The sequence below is a fragment of the Pristiophorus japonicus genome, chromosome 14 (genome assembly GCF_044704955.1).
Source record: "Pristiophorus japonicus isolate sPriJap1 chromosome 14, sPriJap1.hap1, whole genome shotgun sequence".
Classification (NCBI taxonomy): domain Eukaryota; kingdom Metazoa; phylum Chordata; class Chondrichthyes; family Pristiophoridae; genus Pristiophorus; species Pristiophorus japonicus.
In genome coordinates, this window is record NC_091990.1 from 134607796 (window position 1) to 134623013 (window position 15218).

At 44.9% G+C, this 15218-nt stretch overlaps 1 protein-coding gene across 1 annotated transcript in view; it reads right to left on the reverse strand.

Annotated features, from left to right (window-relative positions):
• Nucleotides 1-7600: 7600 nt before the first annotated feature.
• Nucleotides 7601-15218, reverse strand: part of lmo2 (LIM domain only 2 (rhombotin-like 1)) — a 45117-nt gene continuing 37499 nt past the window's right edge. The window contains exon 3 of the mRNA XM_070899648.1: nucleotides 7601-7989. Within this exon, the coding sequence (XP_070755749.1) occupies nucleotides 7770-7989 (220 nt within the window). The 3' untranslated portion in view covers nucleotides 7601-7769. The remainder of the gene's footprint in view (nucleotides 7990-15218) is intronic.

Sequence of the window (15218 nt, forward strand, 5' to 3'; positions counted from 1 at the left end):
ATCGATTAGCTGATCGATTTCAGATTGGCAATGGATTACTGAGTGTGAATGTCCCGCAGTGCTGGGGTTGGGGTGGGGGCAGGATCTGGAGCTGGATCTCCAAACGAGAGAAGTGAAAGGAGGCGGGGATTCACATCACGGGGAGGAAATGCAAAAAAAGGGGTTCTGACATTTCCATTCCTGATCAGCAACCGATCATTGAAACAGCTCCACGTAATGGGGAGGCCCCACAGTCTAACCTGGCTTCAGACAGTCTGTCCAACCACAGCCAGGTGGCAGGACAAGCCATTCTCCGCCACTACATTTCTGTGTCAGCTTTGCTGTTTACAAGAAGTCAGCAGAACGTTTCCAACAGAAATTGGGTTTCCCCCAATGACTGACACAGCGACCACACACAACACGCCAGCCTGTGGGCACGCACCAGAAATTTGGCGAGAGACAGTTATTTTGTTTTAAAAAATCTATTTTAATCCGTCTCCCTCTTAAAAATAAAATTAAGTCCACATGGCTTGGAATTTCCTGCATATTTGCGCCCGGAGACACGCGGATTCCGGACGTGAAGCCGGCCTAAAAGTTCTCCGAATTTTGGGCGTAAGTTACGCGCGTCATTACAATACACCGAAATCTGCTCGATCTTTTCCGATTGTCGATCAATCTTTCCACCACCAACCCACGCATCTGCAGCCATAATATCGGCCCCGCCCCCAGGTTACAGATGCAAGTTTCCTGCAATTGCGCCTGTTCAGTGGAGCTCTTCAAACTGCGACCAGATTTTCAGGCACTATCGTCACCCGAAGCAGTGCCAGGAATTATTGAAGCCATTCGCATCATGTTGCTCAGATAGTTTTCTGTAGCCGCTCACGTGGGTGTTTTTGGGCTGCTGAGAAAGAAAGACTTGCATTTATGTAGTGCCTTTCACGATCACCGGACGTCTCAAAACGCTTTACAGCCAATGAAGTACTTTTGGAGTGTAGTCACTGTTGCAATGCTGAAGGCGAGGGAAAGGGGTGGCTGCCTGCTTTCCAATGTTGTCGAGGCAGAGGGGACTGCAACGTTTTGTTATTCAGCAATCCTTTCAGCCAGCTCCTGACTTTCCCCTTGTGGAGGAGGTACTGGTAGCTTTGGCCTGCTGGAGCAGCATTCTATCTTAATCAGCTACTTTGGGAATCGCTAAGTGATTAATGTATACATAGAAACAGTGTGAGAAAGCCACTAAAAGCACAGAGGCTCCCACAACTCCTCTCCAACTGCCAGGCCAGAGTTGAAGCCAATTACTGCTCTTGCTTCCTCTTGCTATTAAATGTCGTATGTGGGCATTTCTTGGCACCATGGACTGTCTCCTCCTGCGGGAGGAATGTATCATGCTCATTTTCTACTGCAACATCCAGATCCTGCAATCATAATCTGTCAAGATTCATAGAATGTATGTTAGTAATGGCAGGTGTCAGGAGTCAAGGACCCCGGATGTGAGACTATAATGTACTAATGTGCATTACAGGGGGTGAGGCATCAGGCAAAGTGCTACCAAGTGATTTTGTTTCTGGGACAAGGATTATGGTGCCCATCCCAAAGGACAATGCTTGACTACTGCGCTCAGAAATACGCTGCTGCTTGTCTGCGACTCAGCTTTTTCCCCTGTTTTTAATCTGAAAACACTTGCGTGTGCTAACCGAGCAACATTTCCTTCACCACTGCCGGGGGACCCCTAGGGTTATGGAGAGCCCATTCGAGGCCACAGCTACCTAGGCTATGCTACTGCATGTGATGGCTTCTTCCCTGGCACCCCAATTATTAGAAACATAGAAACATAGAAAATAGGTGCAGGAGTAGGCCATTCGGCCCTTCTAGCCTGCACCGCCATTCAATGAGTTCATGGCTGAACATGCAACTTCAGTACCGCATTCCTGCTTTCTCACCATACTCCTTGATTCCCCTAGTAGTAAGGACTTCATCTAACTCCTTTTTGAATATATTTAGTGAATTGGCCTCAACAACTTTCTGTGGTAGAGAATTCCACAGGTTCACCACTCTCTGGGTGAAGAAATTCCTCCTCGGTCCTAAATGGCTTCCCCCTTATCCTTAGACTGTGTCCCCTGGTTCTGGACTTCCCCAACATTGGGAACATTCTTCCTGCATCTAACCTGTCTAACTCCATCAGAATTTTAAACGTTTCTATGAGGTCCCCTCTCATTCTTCTGAACTCCAGTGAATACAAGCCCAGTTGATAGGTCAGTCCCGCCATCCCGGGAATCAGTCTGGTGAACCTTCGCTGCACTCCCTCAATAGCAAGAATGTCCTTCCTCAGGTTAGGAGATCAAAACTGTACACAATACTCCAGGTGTGGCCTCACCAAGGCCCTGTACAATTGTAGCAACACCTCCCTGCCCTTGTACTCAAATCCCCTCGCTATGAAGGCCAACATGCCATTTGCTTTCTTAACCGCCTGCTGTACCTGCATGCCAACCTTCAATGACTGATGTACCATGACACCCAGGTCTCTTTGCACCTCCCCTTTTCCTAATCTGTCACCATTCAGATAATAGTCTGTCTCTCTGTTTTTACCACCAAAGTGGATAACCTCACATTTATCCACATTATACTTCATCTGCCATGCATTTGCCCACTCACCTAACCTATCCAAGTCGTTCTGCAGCCTCATAGAATCCTCCTTGCAGCTCACACTGCCACCCAACTTAGTGTCATCCGCAAATTTGGAGATACTACATTTAATCCCCTCGTCTAAATCATTAATGTACAGTGTAAACAGCTGGGGCCCCAGCACAGAACCTTGCGGTACCCCACTAGTCACTGCCTGCCATTCTGAAAAGTCCCCATTTACTCCTACTCTTTGCTTCCTGTCTGACAACCAGTTCTCAATCCATGTCAGCACACTACCCCCAATCCCATGTGCTTTAACTTTGCACATTAATCTCTTGTGTGGGACCTTGTCGAAAGCCTTCTGAAAGTCCAAATATACCACATTAACTGGTTCTCCCTTGTCCACTCTACTGGAAACATCCTCAAAAAATTCCAGAAGATTTGTCAAGCATGATTTCCCTTTCACAAATCCATGCTGACTTGGACCTATCATGTCACCTCTTTCCAAATGCACTGCTATGACATCCTTAATAATTGATTCCATCATTTTACCCACTACCGATGTCAGGCTGACCGGTCTGTAATTCCCTGTTTTCTCTCTCCCTCCTTTTTTAAAAAGTGGGGTTACATTGGCTACCCTCCACTCCATAGGAACTGATCCAGAGTCAATGGAATGTTGGAAAATGACTGTCAATGCATCCACTATTTCCAAGGCCACCTCCTTAAGTACTCTGGGATGCAGTCCATCAGGCCCTGGGGATTTATCGGCCTTCAATCCCATCAATTTCCCCAACACAATTTCCCGACTAATAAGGATTTCCCTCAGTTCCTCCTCCTTACTAGACCCTCTGGACCCCTTTTATATCCGGAAGGTTGTTTGTGTCCTCCTCAGTGAATACCGAACCAAAGTACTTGTTCAATTGGTCCGCCATTTCTTTGTTCCCCGTTATGACTTCCCCTGATTCTGACTGCAGGGGACCTACGTTTGTCTTTACTAACCTTTTTCTCTTTACATATCTATAGAAACTTTTGCAATCCGTCTTAATGTTCCCTGCAAGTTTCTTCTCGTACTCCATTTTCCCTGCCCTAATCAAACCCTTTGTCCTCCTCTGCTGAGTTCTAAATTTCTCCCAGTCCCCGGGTTCGCTGCTATTTCTGGCCAATTTGTATGCCACTTCCTTGGCTTTAATGCTATCCCTGATTTCCCTTGATAGCCACGGTTGAGCCACCTTCCCTTTTTTATTTTTACGACAGACAGGAATGTACAATTGTTGTAGTTCATCCATGCGGTCTCTAAATGTCTGCCATTGCCCATCCACAGTCAACCCCTTCAGTATCATTCGCCAATCTATCCTAGCCAATTCACTCCTCATACCTTCAAAGTTACCCTTCTTTAAGTACTGGACCATGGTCTCTGAATTAACTATTTCATTCTCCATCCTAATGCAGAATTCCACCATATTATGGTCACTCTTCCCCAAGGGGCCTCACACAACGCGATTGCTAATTAATCCTCTCTCATTACACAACACCCAGTCTAAGATGGCCTCCCCCCTAGTTGGTTCCTCGACATATTGGTCTAAAAAACCATCCCTTATGCACTCCAGGAAATCCTCCTCTACCGTATTGCTTCCAGTTTGGTTAACCCAATCTATGTGCATATTAAAGTCACCCATTATAACTGCTGCACCTTTATTGCACGCACCCCTAATTTCATGTTTGATGCCCTCCCCAACATCACTACTACTGTTTGGAGGTCTGTACACAACTCCCACTAACGTTTTTTGTCCTTTGGTATTCTGCAGCTCTACCCATATAGATTCCACATCATCCAAGCTAATGTCCTTCCGAACTATTGCCTTAATTTGCTCCTTAACCAGCAATGCTACCCCACCTCCTTTTCCTTTTATTCTATCTTTCCTGAATGTTGAATACCCCTGGATGTTGAATTCCCAGCCCTGATCATCCTGGAGCCACGTCTCCGTAATCCCAATCACATCATATTTGTTAACATCTATTTGCACAGTTAATTCATCCACTTTATTGCGGATACTCCTTGCATTAAGACACAAAGCCTTCAGGCTTGTTCTTTTAACACCCTTTGTCCTTTTAGAATTTTGCTGTACAGTGGCCCTTTTTGTTCTTTGCCTTGGGTTTCTCTGCCCTCCACTTTTCCTCATCTCCTTTCTGTCTTTTGCTTTTGCCTCCTTTTTGTTTCCCTCTGTCTCCCTGCATTGGTTCCCATCCCCCTGCCATATCAGTTTAAATCCTCCCCAACAGCACTAGCAAACACTCCCCCTAGGACATTGGTTCCGGTCCTGCCCAGGTGCAGACCGTCCGGTTTGTACTGGTCCCACCTCCCCCAGAACCGGTTCCAATGCCCCAGGAATTTGAATCCCTCCCTGTTGCACCACTGCTCAAGCCACGTATTCATCTGCGCTATCCTGCGATTCCTACTCTGACTATCACGTGGCACTGGTAGCAATCCCGAGATTACTACTTTTGAGGTCCTACTTTTTAATTTAGCTCCTAGCTCCTTAAATTCGTTTCGTAGGACCTCATCCCTTTTTTTACCTATGTCGTTGGTACCAATGTGCACCCTTTTATTCTCTAATTTGGACCAGCAGGATTTCTAGATCAGCCTGATCAGAGTTAAATCCTCATCTTTTCCCTTTTGACATTTCGCTCCCTCTTCCAAGAACTTTCTCAGCCCTTTAACTTTATGGTGGCCTTTAACAACAGCAATAACTTGAATTTATATAGCGCCTTTAACATAGTGTAACGTCCCAAGGTGCTTCACAGGAGTATTAGGAGATAACAAATTTAATAAGGAGTAATTAGGGCAGGTGACCAAAAGCTTGGTCAAAGATGGAGTTTTAAGGAGTGTCTTGAAGGAGGATAGAGAGGTAGAAAGGCGGGGAGGTATAGGCAGGGAGTTCCTCGGCAGTTGCTTAGGGCCTAGGCAACAGAAGGCAGAGTCATCAATGTACAGAGTTGCACCCTTGTTCCACCCACTTCACAATTGTTCTGCCCTCTCCCACCACCCCTGCTGCTATGACGCTCATGTCCTGCCAGCATTATTTAAATTAGCTGACCCCGGGATAAATGATGGGATCAGCCTTGTCCAAATTTGGCAGGCATAAGTCCCACCCTGATGCAGTTATACCCTCAAAAGGGTGACCCAGCAATTTCCAGGCCGAAGTATTTAAACCTGCGCACTAAATTATTCATCCTTGACTACTGTATTAATTACAGATACAATTAAACTAGAAATCAATCATGAGATTGCATTACTATAATTATTTTTTTTATGTATTCATGTTTTAAAAATGCTGTCACAGGAATTTAAGAAGCTTTAAAAAATAAAATTTTATTCTTATTAGAAGAGACTCAGGTTAAATATTCATTTTGGTGTCACACCAAAACCTCTTGTACCCGAAACCATCACCATACCTCATTCAGACACACCACATGGAGATATTTAATTTTTTGACTAGGATTTTGGTATGAGATAAGGTTAGAAACATAGAAAATAAGTGCAGGAGCAGGCCATTCAGCCCTTCTAGCCTGCACCGCCATTCAATGAGTTCATGGCTGAACATGAAACTTCAGTACCCCCTTCCTGCTTTCTTGCCATACCCCTTGATCCCCCGAGTAGTAAGGACTTCATCTAACTCCCTTTTGAATAAATTTAGTGAATTGGCCTCAACTACTTTCTGTGGTAGAGAATTCCACAGGTTCACCACTCTCTAGGTGAAGAAGTTTCTCCTCATCTCGGTCCTAAATGGCTTACCCCTTATCCTTAGACTGTGACCCCTGGTTCTGGACTTCCCCAACATTGGGAACATTCTTCCTGCATCTAACCTGTCTAAACCCGTCAGAATTTTAAACGTTTCCATGAGGTCCCCTCTCATTCTTCTGAACGTTGATTAGAACGCTAGCAATCTTCAGATAACAAACAAGGTTAAAACATTTTTAATTTAATGGCTGGTATTATAATTTTACAGGTGGCTAGGATCAGAGAAAAGCGTGACTGATTTTACAGAACGTGAGTTTGCAGGGCTTGTTTAATGATCCTTATTCTGTTAATTTTATGGGTTTATAGCATATTAGTTCAACCAAACACATGGCCATAATACCTATGGAAATTACATCCGGTGACAGAAGTACCAATTGAACAGACTGCTGTTTCCAGGATGGTACGGAGCTTCTTTAGTGTTGTTGCACCTGCATCCATCCAAGTAAGTGTGTATTCCAGCACATTTTCGAATTTAGCCTTGTAGAGGTGGAGAGGCACTGAGGTGCCAGCTGGTAAGCCAGCTGTTGCAGAGTATCCAGCCTCCACCCTGCTCGTGGAGCCATTGTTGATACGGCTGGTCTAGTTAAATTTCTGGTCAATGATGAGCCCAGAATCTAGACGGTGGTGGTACCATTGATGGTTATGGGGAGATAGTTAGACCTATCTGGCACTTCTGTGGTACAATTGTTACCAGCCTCTTGGTAGCCCAAGTCTGGATGCTGTCCAAGTGCTGCTGTAGGTTAACTCGGGCTGCTTCATTATCGGAGGAGTTGTGAATGGAACAAAACACTGTCGAATAATCAGTGAACAGTTCTACACCTGACCTATTGATGGAGAAAGCTAATTGATGAAGCAGCTGGAGATGGTTGGGCTGCGGATGCTGCCCCCAAGGAACTCCTGCAGTAACGTTCTGGGGTTGCAACCAAGACCATCTTCCTTTGAGCCAGCCATTGGAGGGGGTTCTCCTCAACCCTGATTGACCTCAGTTTTGCTCAGGCTCCTTCGTGCCATACTAAGTTGAATGCTACCTTGATGTCAAGGGGAAATACTCCCAATTTGCATTGATCATTTAGTTATTGTGTCCATATCTAGTGAGGTCTGGAACTAAGTAGTTTTGGCAGAACCCACACTGAGCAATTATTTAATGTATTTACGAGGAGTAAGTATTTGTCAAATAACTAGGATAACATTCATTTCAATCTCTTTAATGTAGCTGCAGAAGTTAATAGTTCACAGTAAAATGAAGCCTTCACAGCTTGTGTTAATAAAATATCTGTACAGGTCCTTAACATTTACAGTCTTTTACAAAAGGGTGAATTCACATATACACAGTACTTATGAAACCCAGCAATGCTGGGTATCAGGTGCAAGTCTAGATCATCCCATTGAGTTTAGTCCATTCATAAATGTCCTGTTCGCAGACAATGTCTGAGTTGATGAGCAGGTATCTGTCTCCCACGCAGAAATGCTTTTGACAGGCAGCACATTTAAAACACTCCAAGTGGTAAACCTTGTCTTTGACTCGCATTGTCATTTCGTAGGCCCGGATTCGCTTGTCACAGGCAGAGCAAAGTCCATCTTGACCAAATAACCTGAGGAGGAGAGATAGGAAGTTAGTCTTGAAGAAATGGTGAAGAATACTCCATTATATATATACCCACTGATCTATGGAAAAGAAAAGAACAGTAGAGTTCCTCAATATTTCTGTGGGTAAAAGGACTAATTTCTGTAATGAGCACACGGACCAGAAGGTCCCAGGTTTAGCCAAGGTTTTTGCTCCTAATTGCTGAAAAGCAGACATCAGGCCTGGCTGTGGACCCCTTACACCAGGAGTGGCCAAGCTTATTGACTTCTTGAGTGATGGAGCCTAGGACCACCTGGAAATGTTAAATTAATAGTCCCATGAATATGCACATATCTAAAGCTCCAGATACTTGGGGCTCGATTTTTCCTATCGAGGTGGGAGAGAGGTGGGTGACGTCGGAGGCGGACTGCGACCGTGCTCCCAGCTCCATGTCAGCTCCCCCCACGACTTTCCCTAGATTGGGCTTGTTTAGCCCGCTCTGCGAGGTTCCCGGCCAATTAAAAGGAAGCGGGTCTGATGATGCGTCATCGGCCGGTTTCCTTAAAGGGACCATGCCCACATACATTTTAACAGTTGTGCTGTCAGTGTTCTGCAGCATTGAGGTGCTGCAAACACTGACCAGTACTGCACAGAGGAGCAGGACTGCATCCAGGCTCTCCCATTACTCCCTGGAGTCACAGCATGCAGGGAAGTTCACTTCCCTTCCCATGGACGGAAGAGGCCTCCCCAGGAGGCCAATGCAGCTTGGTTGCACATCGTACAGGAGGGCACAAGCAGGAATGTCGTCGGGAGGTCCAGCTGCGATGGCGCAAACCTTTCAATGATTTCAGTAGATCACGAAACGTTACTGCAAAGTCACACTCAACCTCATCCTGCGGTGTCACTAACCACATCCTCATCACTCTGCCTTCCCTACCCTACCCCTGCACATCCTTACTCAAACCAACTTATCTTGCACCACCCATCCCTCTTGCTTTATCTATATTATCACATACCTGTCTCACTAGCCACCCCTCACACTCACCCTCATCCTTGTCCAATCATACCAACTAACAACACACAGGGTAGGCACTTGGGTCTTTTAGCCAATGTTCATGTAAAGTTTCTGTTAAAAGTTTGTCAAACATTGAAATCTTTATTTTCAACACTTTGCCTTCTTGGAGAGATTTGTGTGCACCTTTGGAAGTGGCTTAGTGAGTTGCAGTGAATGGTGAGACATAACGGTAGCCCACCTCCCCCCCCAAATGGTGATGAGTGTGAAAAGAATGGCTTGGGCATTGCAAGGATGCTTTATGGCTTTATGGTGTTGGTGTGGGGTGATACCAACCTGGCACATCATGTGGCAGCCAAGGTTAACAACATTAAGTGAAGTAAATGTGGCCATGGCGAGGCCATCCCTGGCAGCAATGTGGTCAGGTGCTGATGCCGTGTGTCCTGTGCAGCATCAGGTGACTGCGGAGAAGGGTGGTGTTGTTGGTGATGCTGGTGGTGTTTGGGCTGATTGTGGTGGGATTCTGAGGACCAAGGAGAGATTTTGTCAGGTGCACTGATGCTGATGGAATAGATGGCAGGTGAAGTGAAATGATGATGATGATCATCATAGGCAGTCCCTCGAATGAGGATGACTTGCTTCCACGGGAGTTCACAGATGTTTCAATGAAGGACCCGTGTTCCAGTCCTGAACTCCAGTTGAGGGGGTGGAAGATGCCTGTGCGTGGATTTAAAAAAAAACGTGTGGTGACGGTTGCACATCAGCCACCGCACGAACTTGACAGAGCTAGGCCTTTATCCAATGGCAAGGGTTAACCAGGACAACTGGAGACCTGCTCTGCTGTATGGACCTAGTGCGCACACATATCGCAGTGTGGGCTGGTCCGTGCTGCCCCTGGGCCCTCGGCTCTTCTGGGCCCCGTACCCTCATTCGCCGCACCTCCAGGGCCCAGCGCTCCAGCTCTATTTGTAGCCCCGACCTGCGGTGATGTTCACACACCAGTCGGGGCGGCCCACAATGTTCCAGGGCCCGGCGCTCCAGCTCATTGAAATGATAGAAGCGATCTATCAACGGTGAGAGGGGTTGCTCCATGGAGATGACAGTGGATAGAGAATTCCCTGCAAACACTTCCAACCTCCATAAAGCTGAATAGTGTATTCCAAATCCTGAAAGCTCCAGCTTCGAAGATTGAAAATTGAACAGCCGTGAAATGGTAGCTTTTATACCATTTCCACAACTGTCAACCAATCCAGAGTTGTTGAGAACCCAACACATTTACCCGACATGATCCCCAATGGAACCTCGTAAAAAACTTGGTAAAATGGTTAGAACCTCAAAAAATGCTACTTAAATAGTTATAAGCAGCTTCTTAACTATCTCAATTGCCTGACACGTCGCTTAGTGCCGGATCTGCAAACCGCACGCAGGCCCAGCACTTCACAAGGAGGCGGGTTCAGAGTGGACCTTTGCCTCGCTGTCAATCACGGCCCTTTTGAGAGCGGATCCATCTCCAAACTCGCAGCGCCAGGTATGCTGATTTAGGATTTACCCATCAATGAGGTAACAGCAGTAAGAACACCCTTTCTAAAGGTCCAGGCCACACTTCCAGCTAAGTTACAGTAACTAAATGAGAGCTGCTCCGAGGGAATTCCCAACTAAATATCTTTCAAATTTTAGAGATTTGAATTGTAAGATGTCTGAGAAAATGTTATGAAATTGCACCCTCTAGTGGACAAAATTCAATATCTATTTAAGGAATTTTTAATGAAAATGCCAAGACTCTGAGATACATCAGAGGATCCTGAGGGAAATGGGGAAGGAAATAACAGGCCCTTGAAATGATACTTCAGGGTTCTATTAGATATGTGCTGGAGAGCTGGAGAGTGGCCCACGTAGTATCCATTTTCAAAAAGGGAGACAGAGCTCGCCCAGGTAATTACAGGTCAGTTTAACTACGGTAGGGAACATTTTAGAATCTATAATTAAAGATGAAATGACTAAATACTCGATGAAGAGAAAATAATTAGAGGCAGCCAAAACAAATTTCAGAAAGGAAGATTGTCCTTGACAAACCTGATAAGAGTTCAGTGAGGGGGTGACGGATATTGTGGGGGCAATGAAAAGGATATGGTGTATATGGACTTTCAGAAATAGTTTGAGAAGGTACCACATAGGAGACTACTAAACAAGATTAATGGGTATATAATTAGAGATAGGGTAGCAAATCATGTTAAAAACTGGTTAGGAGAGATGAAAAGGGGCCTATGAGTTAAGTGTAGTTTCTCAGAGTGGTTGGAAGTGGGTAGTGGAGTAGGGACCACTTCTGTTCACTGTACACATCAATGATTTGGATATAGGGTTAGAGGGAGTATTCTCCAAATTTATAGTCGTAAAACAGGAAGTATAGTAAATAGTTCTGAGAACCAAAGGAAGTTGCAATGAGACATTCTAATTGCTCCCATAATGACGCAGTCCATTCCCACGTGCAGCAATTGCTGGACAACATGCAGGCTTGGAGTGATAAATGGCAAGTAACATCAGTACAATATATGTGCCAGGCAATGACATCTCCCTTTAACATTCAATGGCATTGCCACCACATAGTTCCTCCACCATCAACATCATGAGGGTCACCATGGAACAGAAACTCAACTGTTCCAACCACACAGAGCAGGTCAGAGCCCGGATATTCTGCAGTGATTGGTTGACCTCCTGACTCCCCACAGCCTCTCCGCCATCTACAAGACACATGTCAGGAGTTAGATGGAATACTCTCCACTTTTTTTTTTTGAAATTCGTAGCCAATCGTTCCAATTCTTTGTCAAATCACAAACGCCAGAGGTCACCTTGCACACGCCAAGGATCACTCTGCGCCAATGCTCTTAGCCAAAAGGCCTAGAGCCACTGCACCGTTCCTGGAAGTACTGCAATACCAGGTTCGTGCCACGGAGGTGGATGGGTCAGGTCCCCCACACACCTCCGTGGAGGTGGATGGGTCAAGCCACCCCACCCACCTCCTTGCCTGGATTGGATAGATGCAGCTGCAACATCACTCAAGAAGCTCAATCCCATCCAGGTCAAACCAATATGCTTGATTAGCACCTCATCTATTACCCTAAATGTCTACCCCTCCACCACAGGTGTACCATGGCTGTAATATGTACTATCTACAGGAGGCACTGCAGCAACTCGCCAAGGTTTCTTCTTCAGCAGCTCCCAAACCCATGACCTCCACCACCTAGAAGGACAAGGGCAACAGATGCAAATTATCTTCAAGTCACGCACCATTCTGACTTGGACTTCATATCGCATTTCTTTCATCATCATAGCTGGATTAAAATCCTGAACTCCCTCTCTAACAGCACTGTGGGAGTACCTTCATCACATGGACTGCAGCGGTTCAAGGAAAAGGCCCACCATCACTAAATCCCACCCTTGCCAATGACGCCCACATCCCAAGAATGAATGTAAAAAAAAAATGGTGGAATGGACAGAAATATGGCAGATGGAATTCAATGTCAGTAAATGTAAGGTGGTATACTTTGGTTTTTAAAAAAAAGTAATAATTGAATAGGGGAAAGCTGGGTGATGTGGAATAGCAAAAGGATTTAGGGGTTCAGATTCACAAGACATTAAAAGCAGCACCTCAGGTGGATGAGGCCATGATAAAAGTTAATGGAATATTGAGTTTTATGGAAAGGAGTAGATTATAAAAGTTGAGATGTAATGGTGAATTGATATAAAACATTAATAAGACCACAATTCAATATGATGCTGCCTGGTATGAGAAAATATAAATACGGAGAAAGACTTGAAAAATTAGAACTGTTTTCTTTGGAACAGAGGAGATTACGTGATGATTTGAGAGAGGTTTTTAAATTATGAAAGGCTGGGACAAAGTAGACATAAACAGCCTGTTTCCAGTGATTGAAGGGTTCAGAATGAGGTGGCATAGATATAAGACTAAATGCAAGAGAAACTTGTTTTACAGAGGGTTTTGAAACTGTGGAATGCACTACCAGAGCTGGTGACTGAAGTGGAGACCATGTCAACATTTAAGAATAGGTTAGAAGGTGGTTAAGAGAGAAGGGAATTAAGACATATGAGAACAGGGTAATTACATTGGATTAGGATTATTGTTCATGTGAAGGATAAACACTGGCACAGACTGGTTGGACCGAATGGCCTGTTTGTATGTTGTAGTTTCTATATAAGTACAGGTAATCCTTTTGCAGTTTGCCCAGCCAGGACCACCTTGTGTGTGGAAAGAATCTCGGCCTCCAGTGATAGACCAATCCTTCCTGGTTTCACTAGGGAGCGAGACTTGCTGGTCAATCGTCAACAGTGTCTTGAAGTACTGCAAACCTGCCCAATTCAGGAACTGGATGACTGAGGGTTGACTTGGTTCTTGAACTATCACCAGATTTGTCACTTGCAGCTACCTCAACCCCAAAGAAACCATGCTCACCTTTGCTCCCTTTGTCAAGGAAGACAGTTACTAGATGGTTATTACAATTAGGTTTGAGCCCTCAATAGGTAATGGGGGCTTTTCATGAGCATTATGCTGACCAGCACAATTCAACATAAAACGTGTACACAATGCCACCATCCTGACTGAATTTCCCCGATCCACTGTAGACTAGCAACACACAGTACCTCGTCAAACAGTGGTTGAACATTTGGGAGGTGTAAAGTTTCAGCAGTAGCTACGTGTATCCTCTGCAGTCTAATCACGACAGGCACTGAGCACATGTTCTCATACCTGATCTCCAAGGAACGCGTTCCAGCAACTGTCATTCCAAGTCTCAAAGTTTCATCATCAGCTGAATGGGGGAATCGACAGGGAAGCTTGAATGATGGCAGCCATATCGCTGCTCCAGATAATCAAGTCTGTTGCTACATGCCACATTTAGTCATCACCAGTTGCTTAATCCAGGTCACGAGGGCATTTGGCAAAGAGGTATGCCCAATAGGAAGCCTACGTCTCCGGGGAAGAGGAAGTTAGACACGGTTCCTGCTCTGCAGTGGAAATCTGGAACTCCCCCAAAAGGTCTGTGGATGCTGGGTCAATTGAAATTTTCAAGACCGAGATCGACAGATTTTTGTTCGGTAAGGGTATCAAGGGATACGGTACATGGTCAGGTACATGGAGCTAAGGTACAGAGCAGCCATGATCTAATTGAATGCGGTACAGGCTCGAGAGCCGAATGACCTACTCCTGTTCCTATATTCCTCTGTTAATATCCAGAAATCTCACCTGGAAGTCTTTGTATGTGGATATGTGGTGAGGACAGGATTGAACTTGGCTATGATGCCCCTCCCATTCCCTGCAGTCGGATGGGCTGCCATTACTCAATCTCCTCACTCATGCTTGGATAGATTGGTGTCATCTAATCACTACTTCTTGATTTATCTCATCTTCTCTCCTATTCTTCCCAACCCTGGTAATGCTCTGCTTTACACACCTTGGATCTTCAACTATGTTTAACAAATTAAAAGAGAAACTGAGACACAGTGATGCTTTAATTCATGCACTCAGCTCCCGTTTGTGCAGCAAATCAGATGTGTGGATAGAAAAAGCCTCCAAATACCTTGCACAATGGAACCCCTGAACCACTGAGAATGACACAGTCATAGTTCAGAATTTCTTAAACCATTCTTCCACAGAAAGGCTTTGGAAAAAGATTTACTTTTAAATGTTGGATCTTAAAGTGTTTTCACACAAATTTAGAAAGAACCTAGCTGTTGCTAACAAAAGATTTCTCCAAAGGTAGTAAACAATAAACAATTTAATAGAAATAAAAAAATGAAAATGCTGATGAAAGGTCATCGACCTGAAACGTTAACTCTGTTTCTCTCTCCACAGATGCTGCCTGAGTATTTTCAGCATTTACTGTTTTTATTTCAGATTTCCAGCATCCGGAGTACTTTGCTTTCGTATTTAGCAATTTATTAGCCTGTCCAAGCCAATAATAAACACTTCACAATCTTTGTGACTGGAAGTCTCTGGCCCGCTATAGCTGTGACTGGAGTGTGGTTTAAAAACACAGGCAGAGTCTGAGCCAGTTCCAGCAAAGGCTGCAAAGTCAGTCAGGTTTTTACAACATAAAAGTTGTGAGGGGAAGTTTCGGCCAGTCTCAGAATGAGAATGCAGGATCTTAGTTCAGTGTTATTTTGTTGAAGTCTAGTGAGACAACCCACTGTTGTAGAGAACTGTGAAATGTGTGTTATTTTGTATTATATAA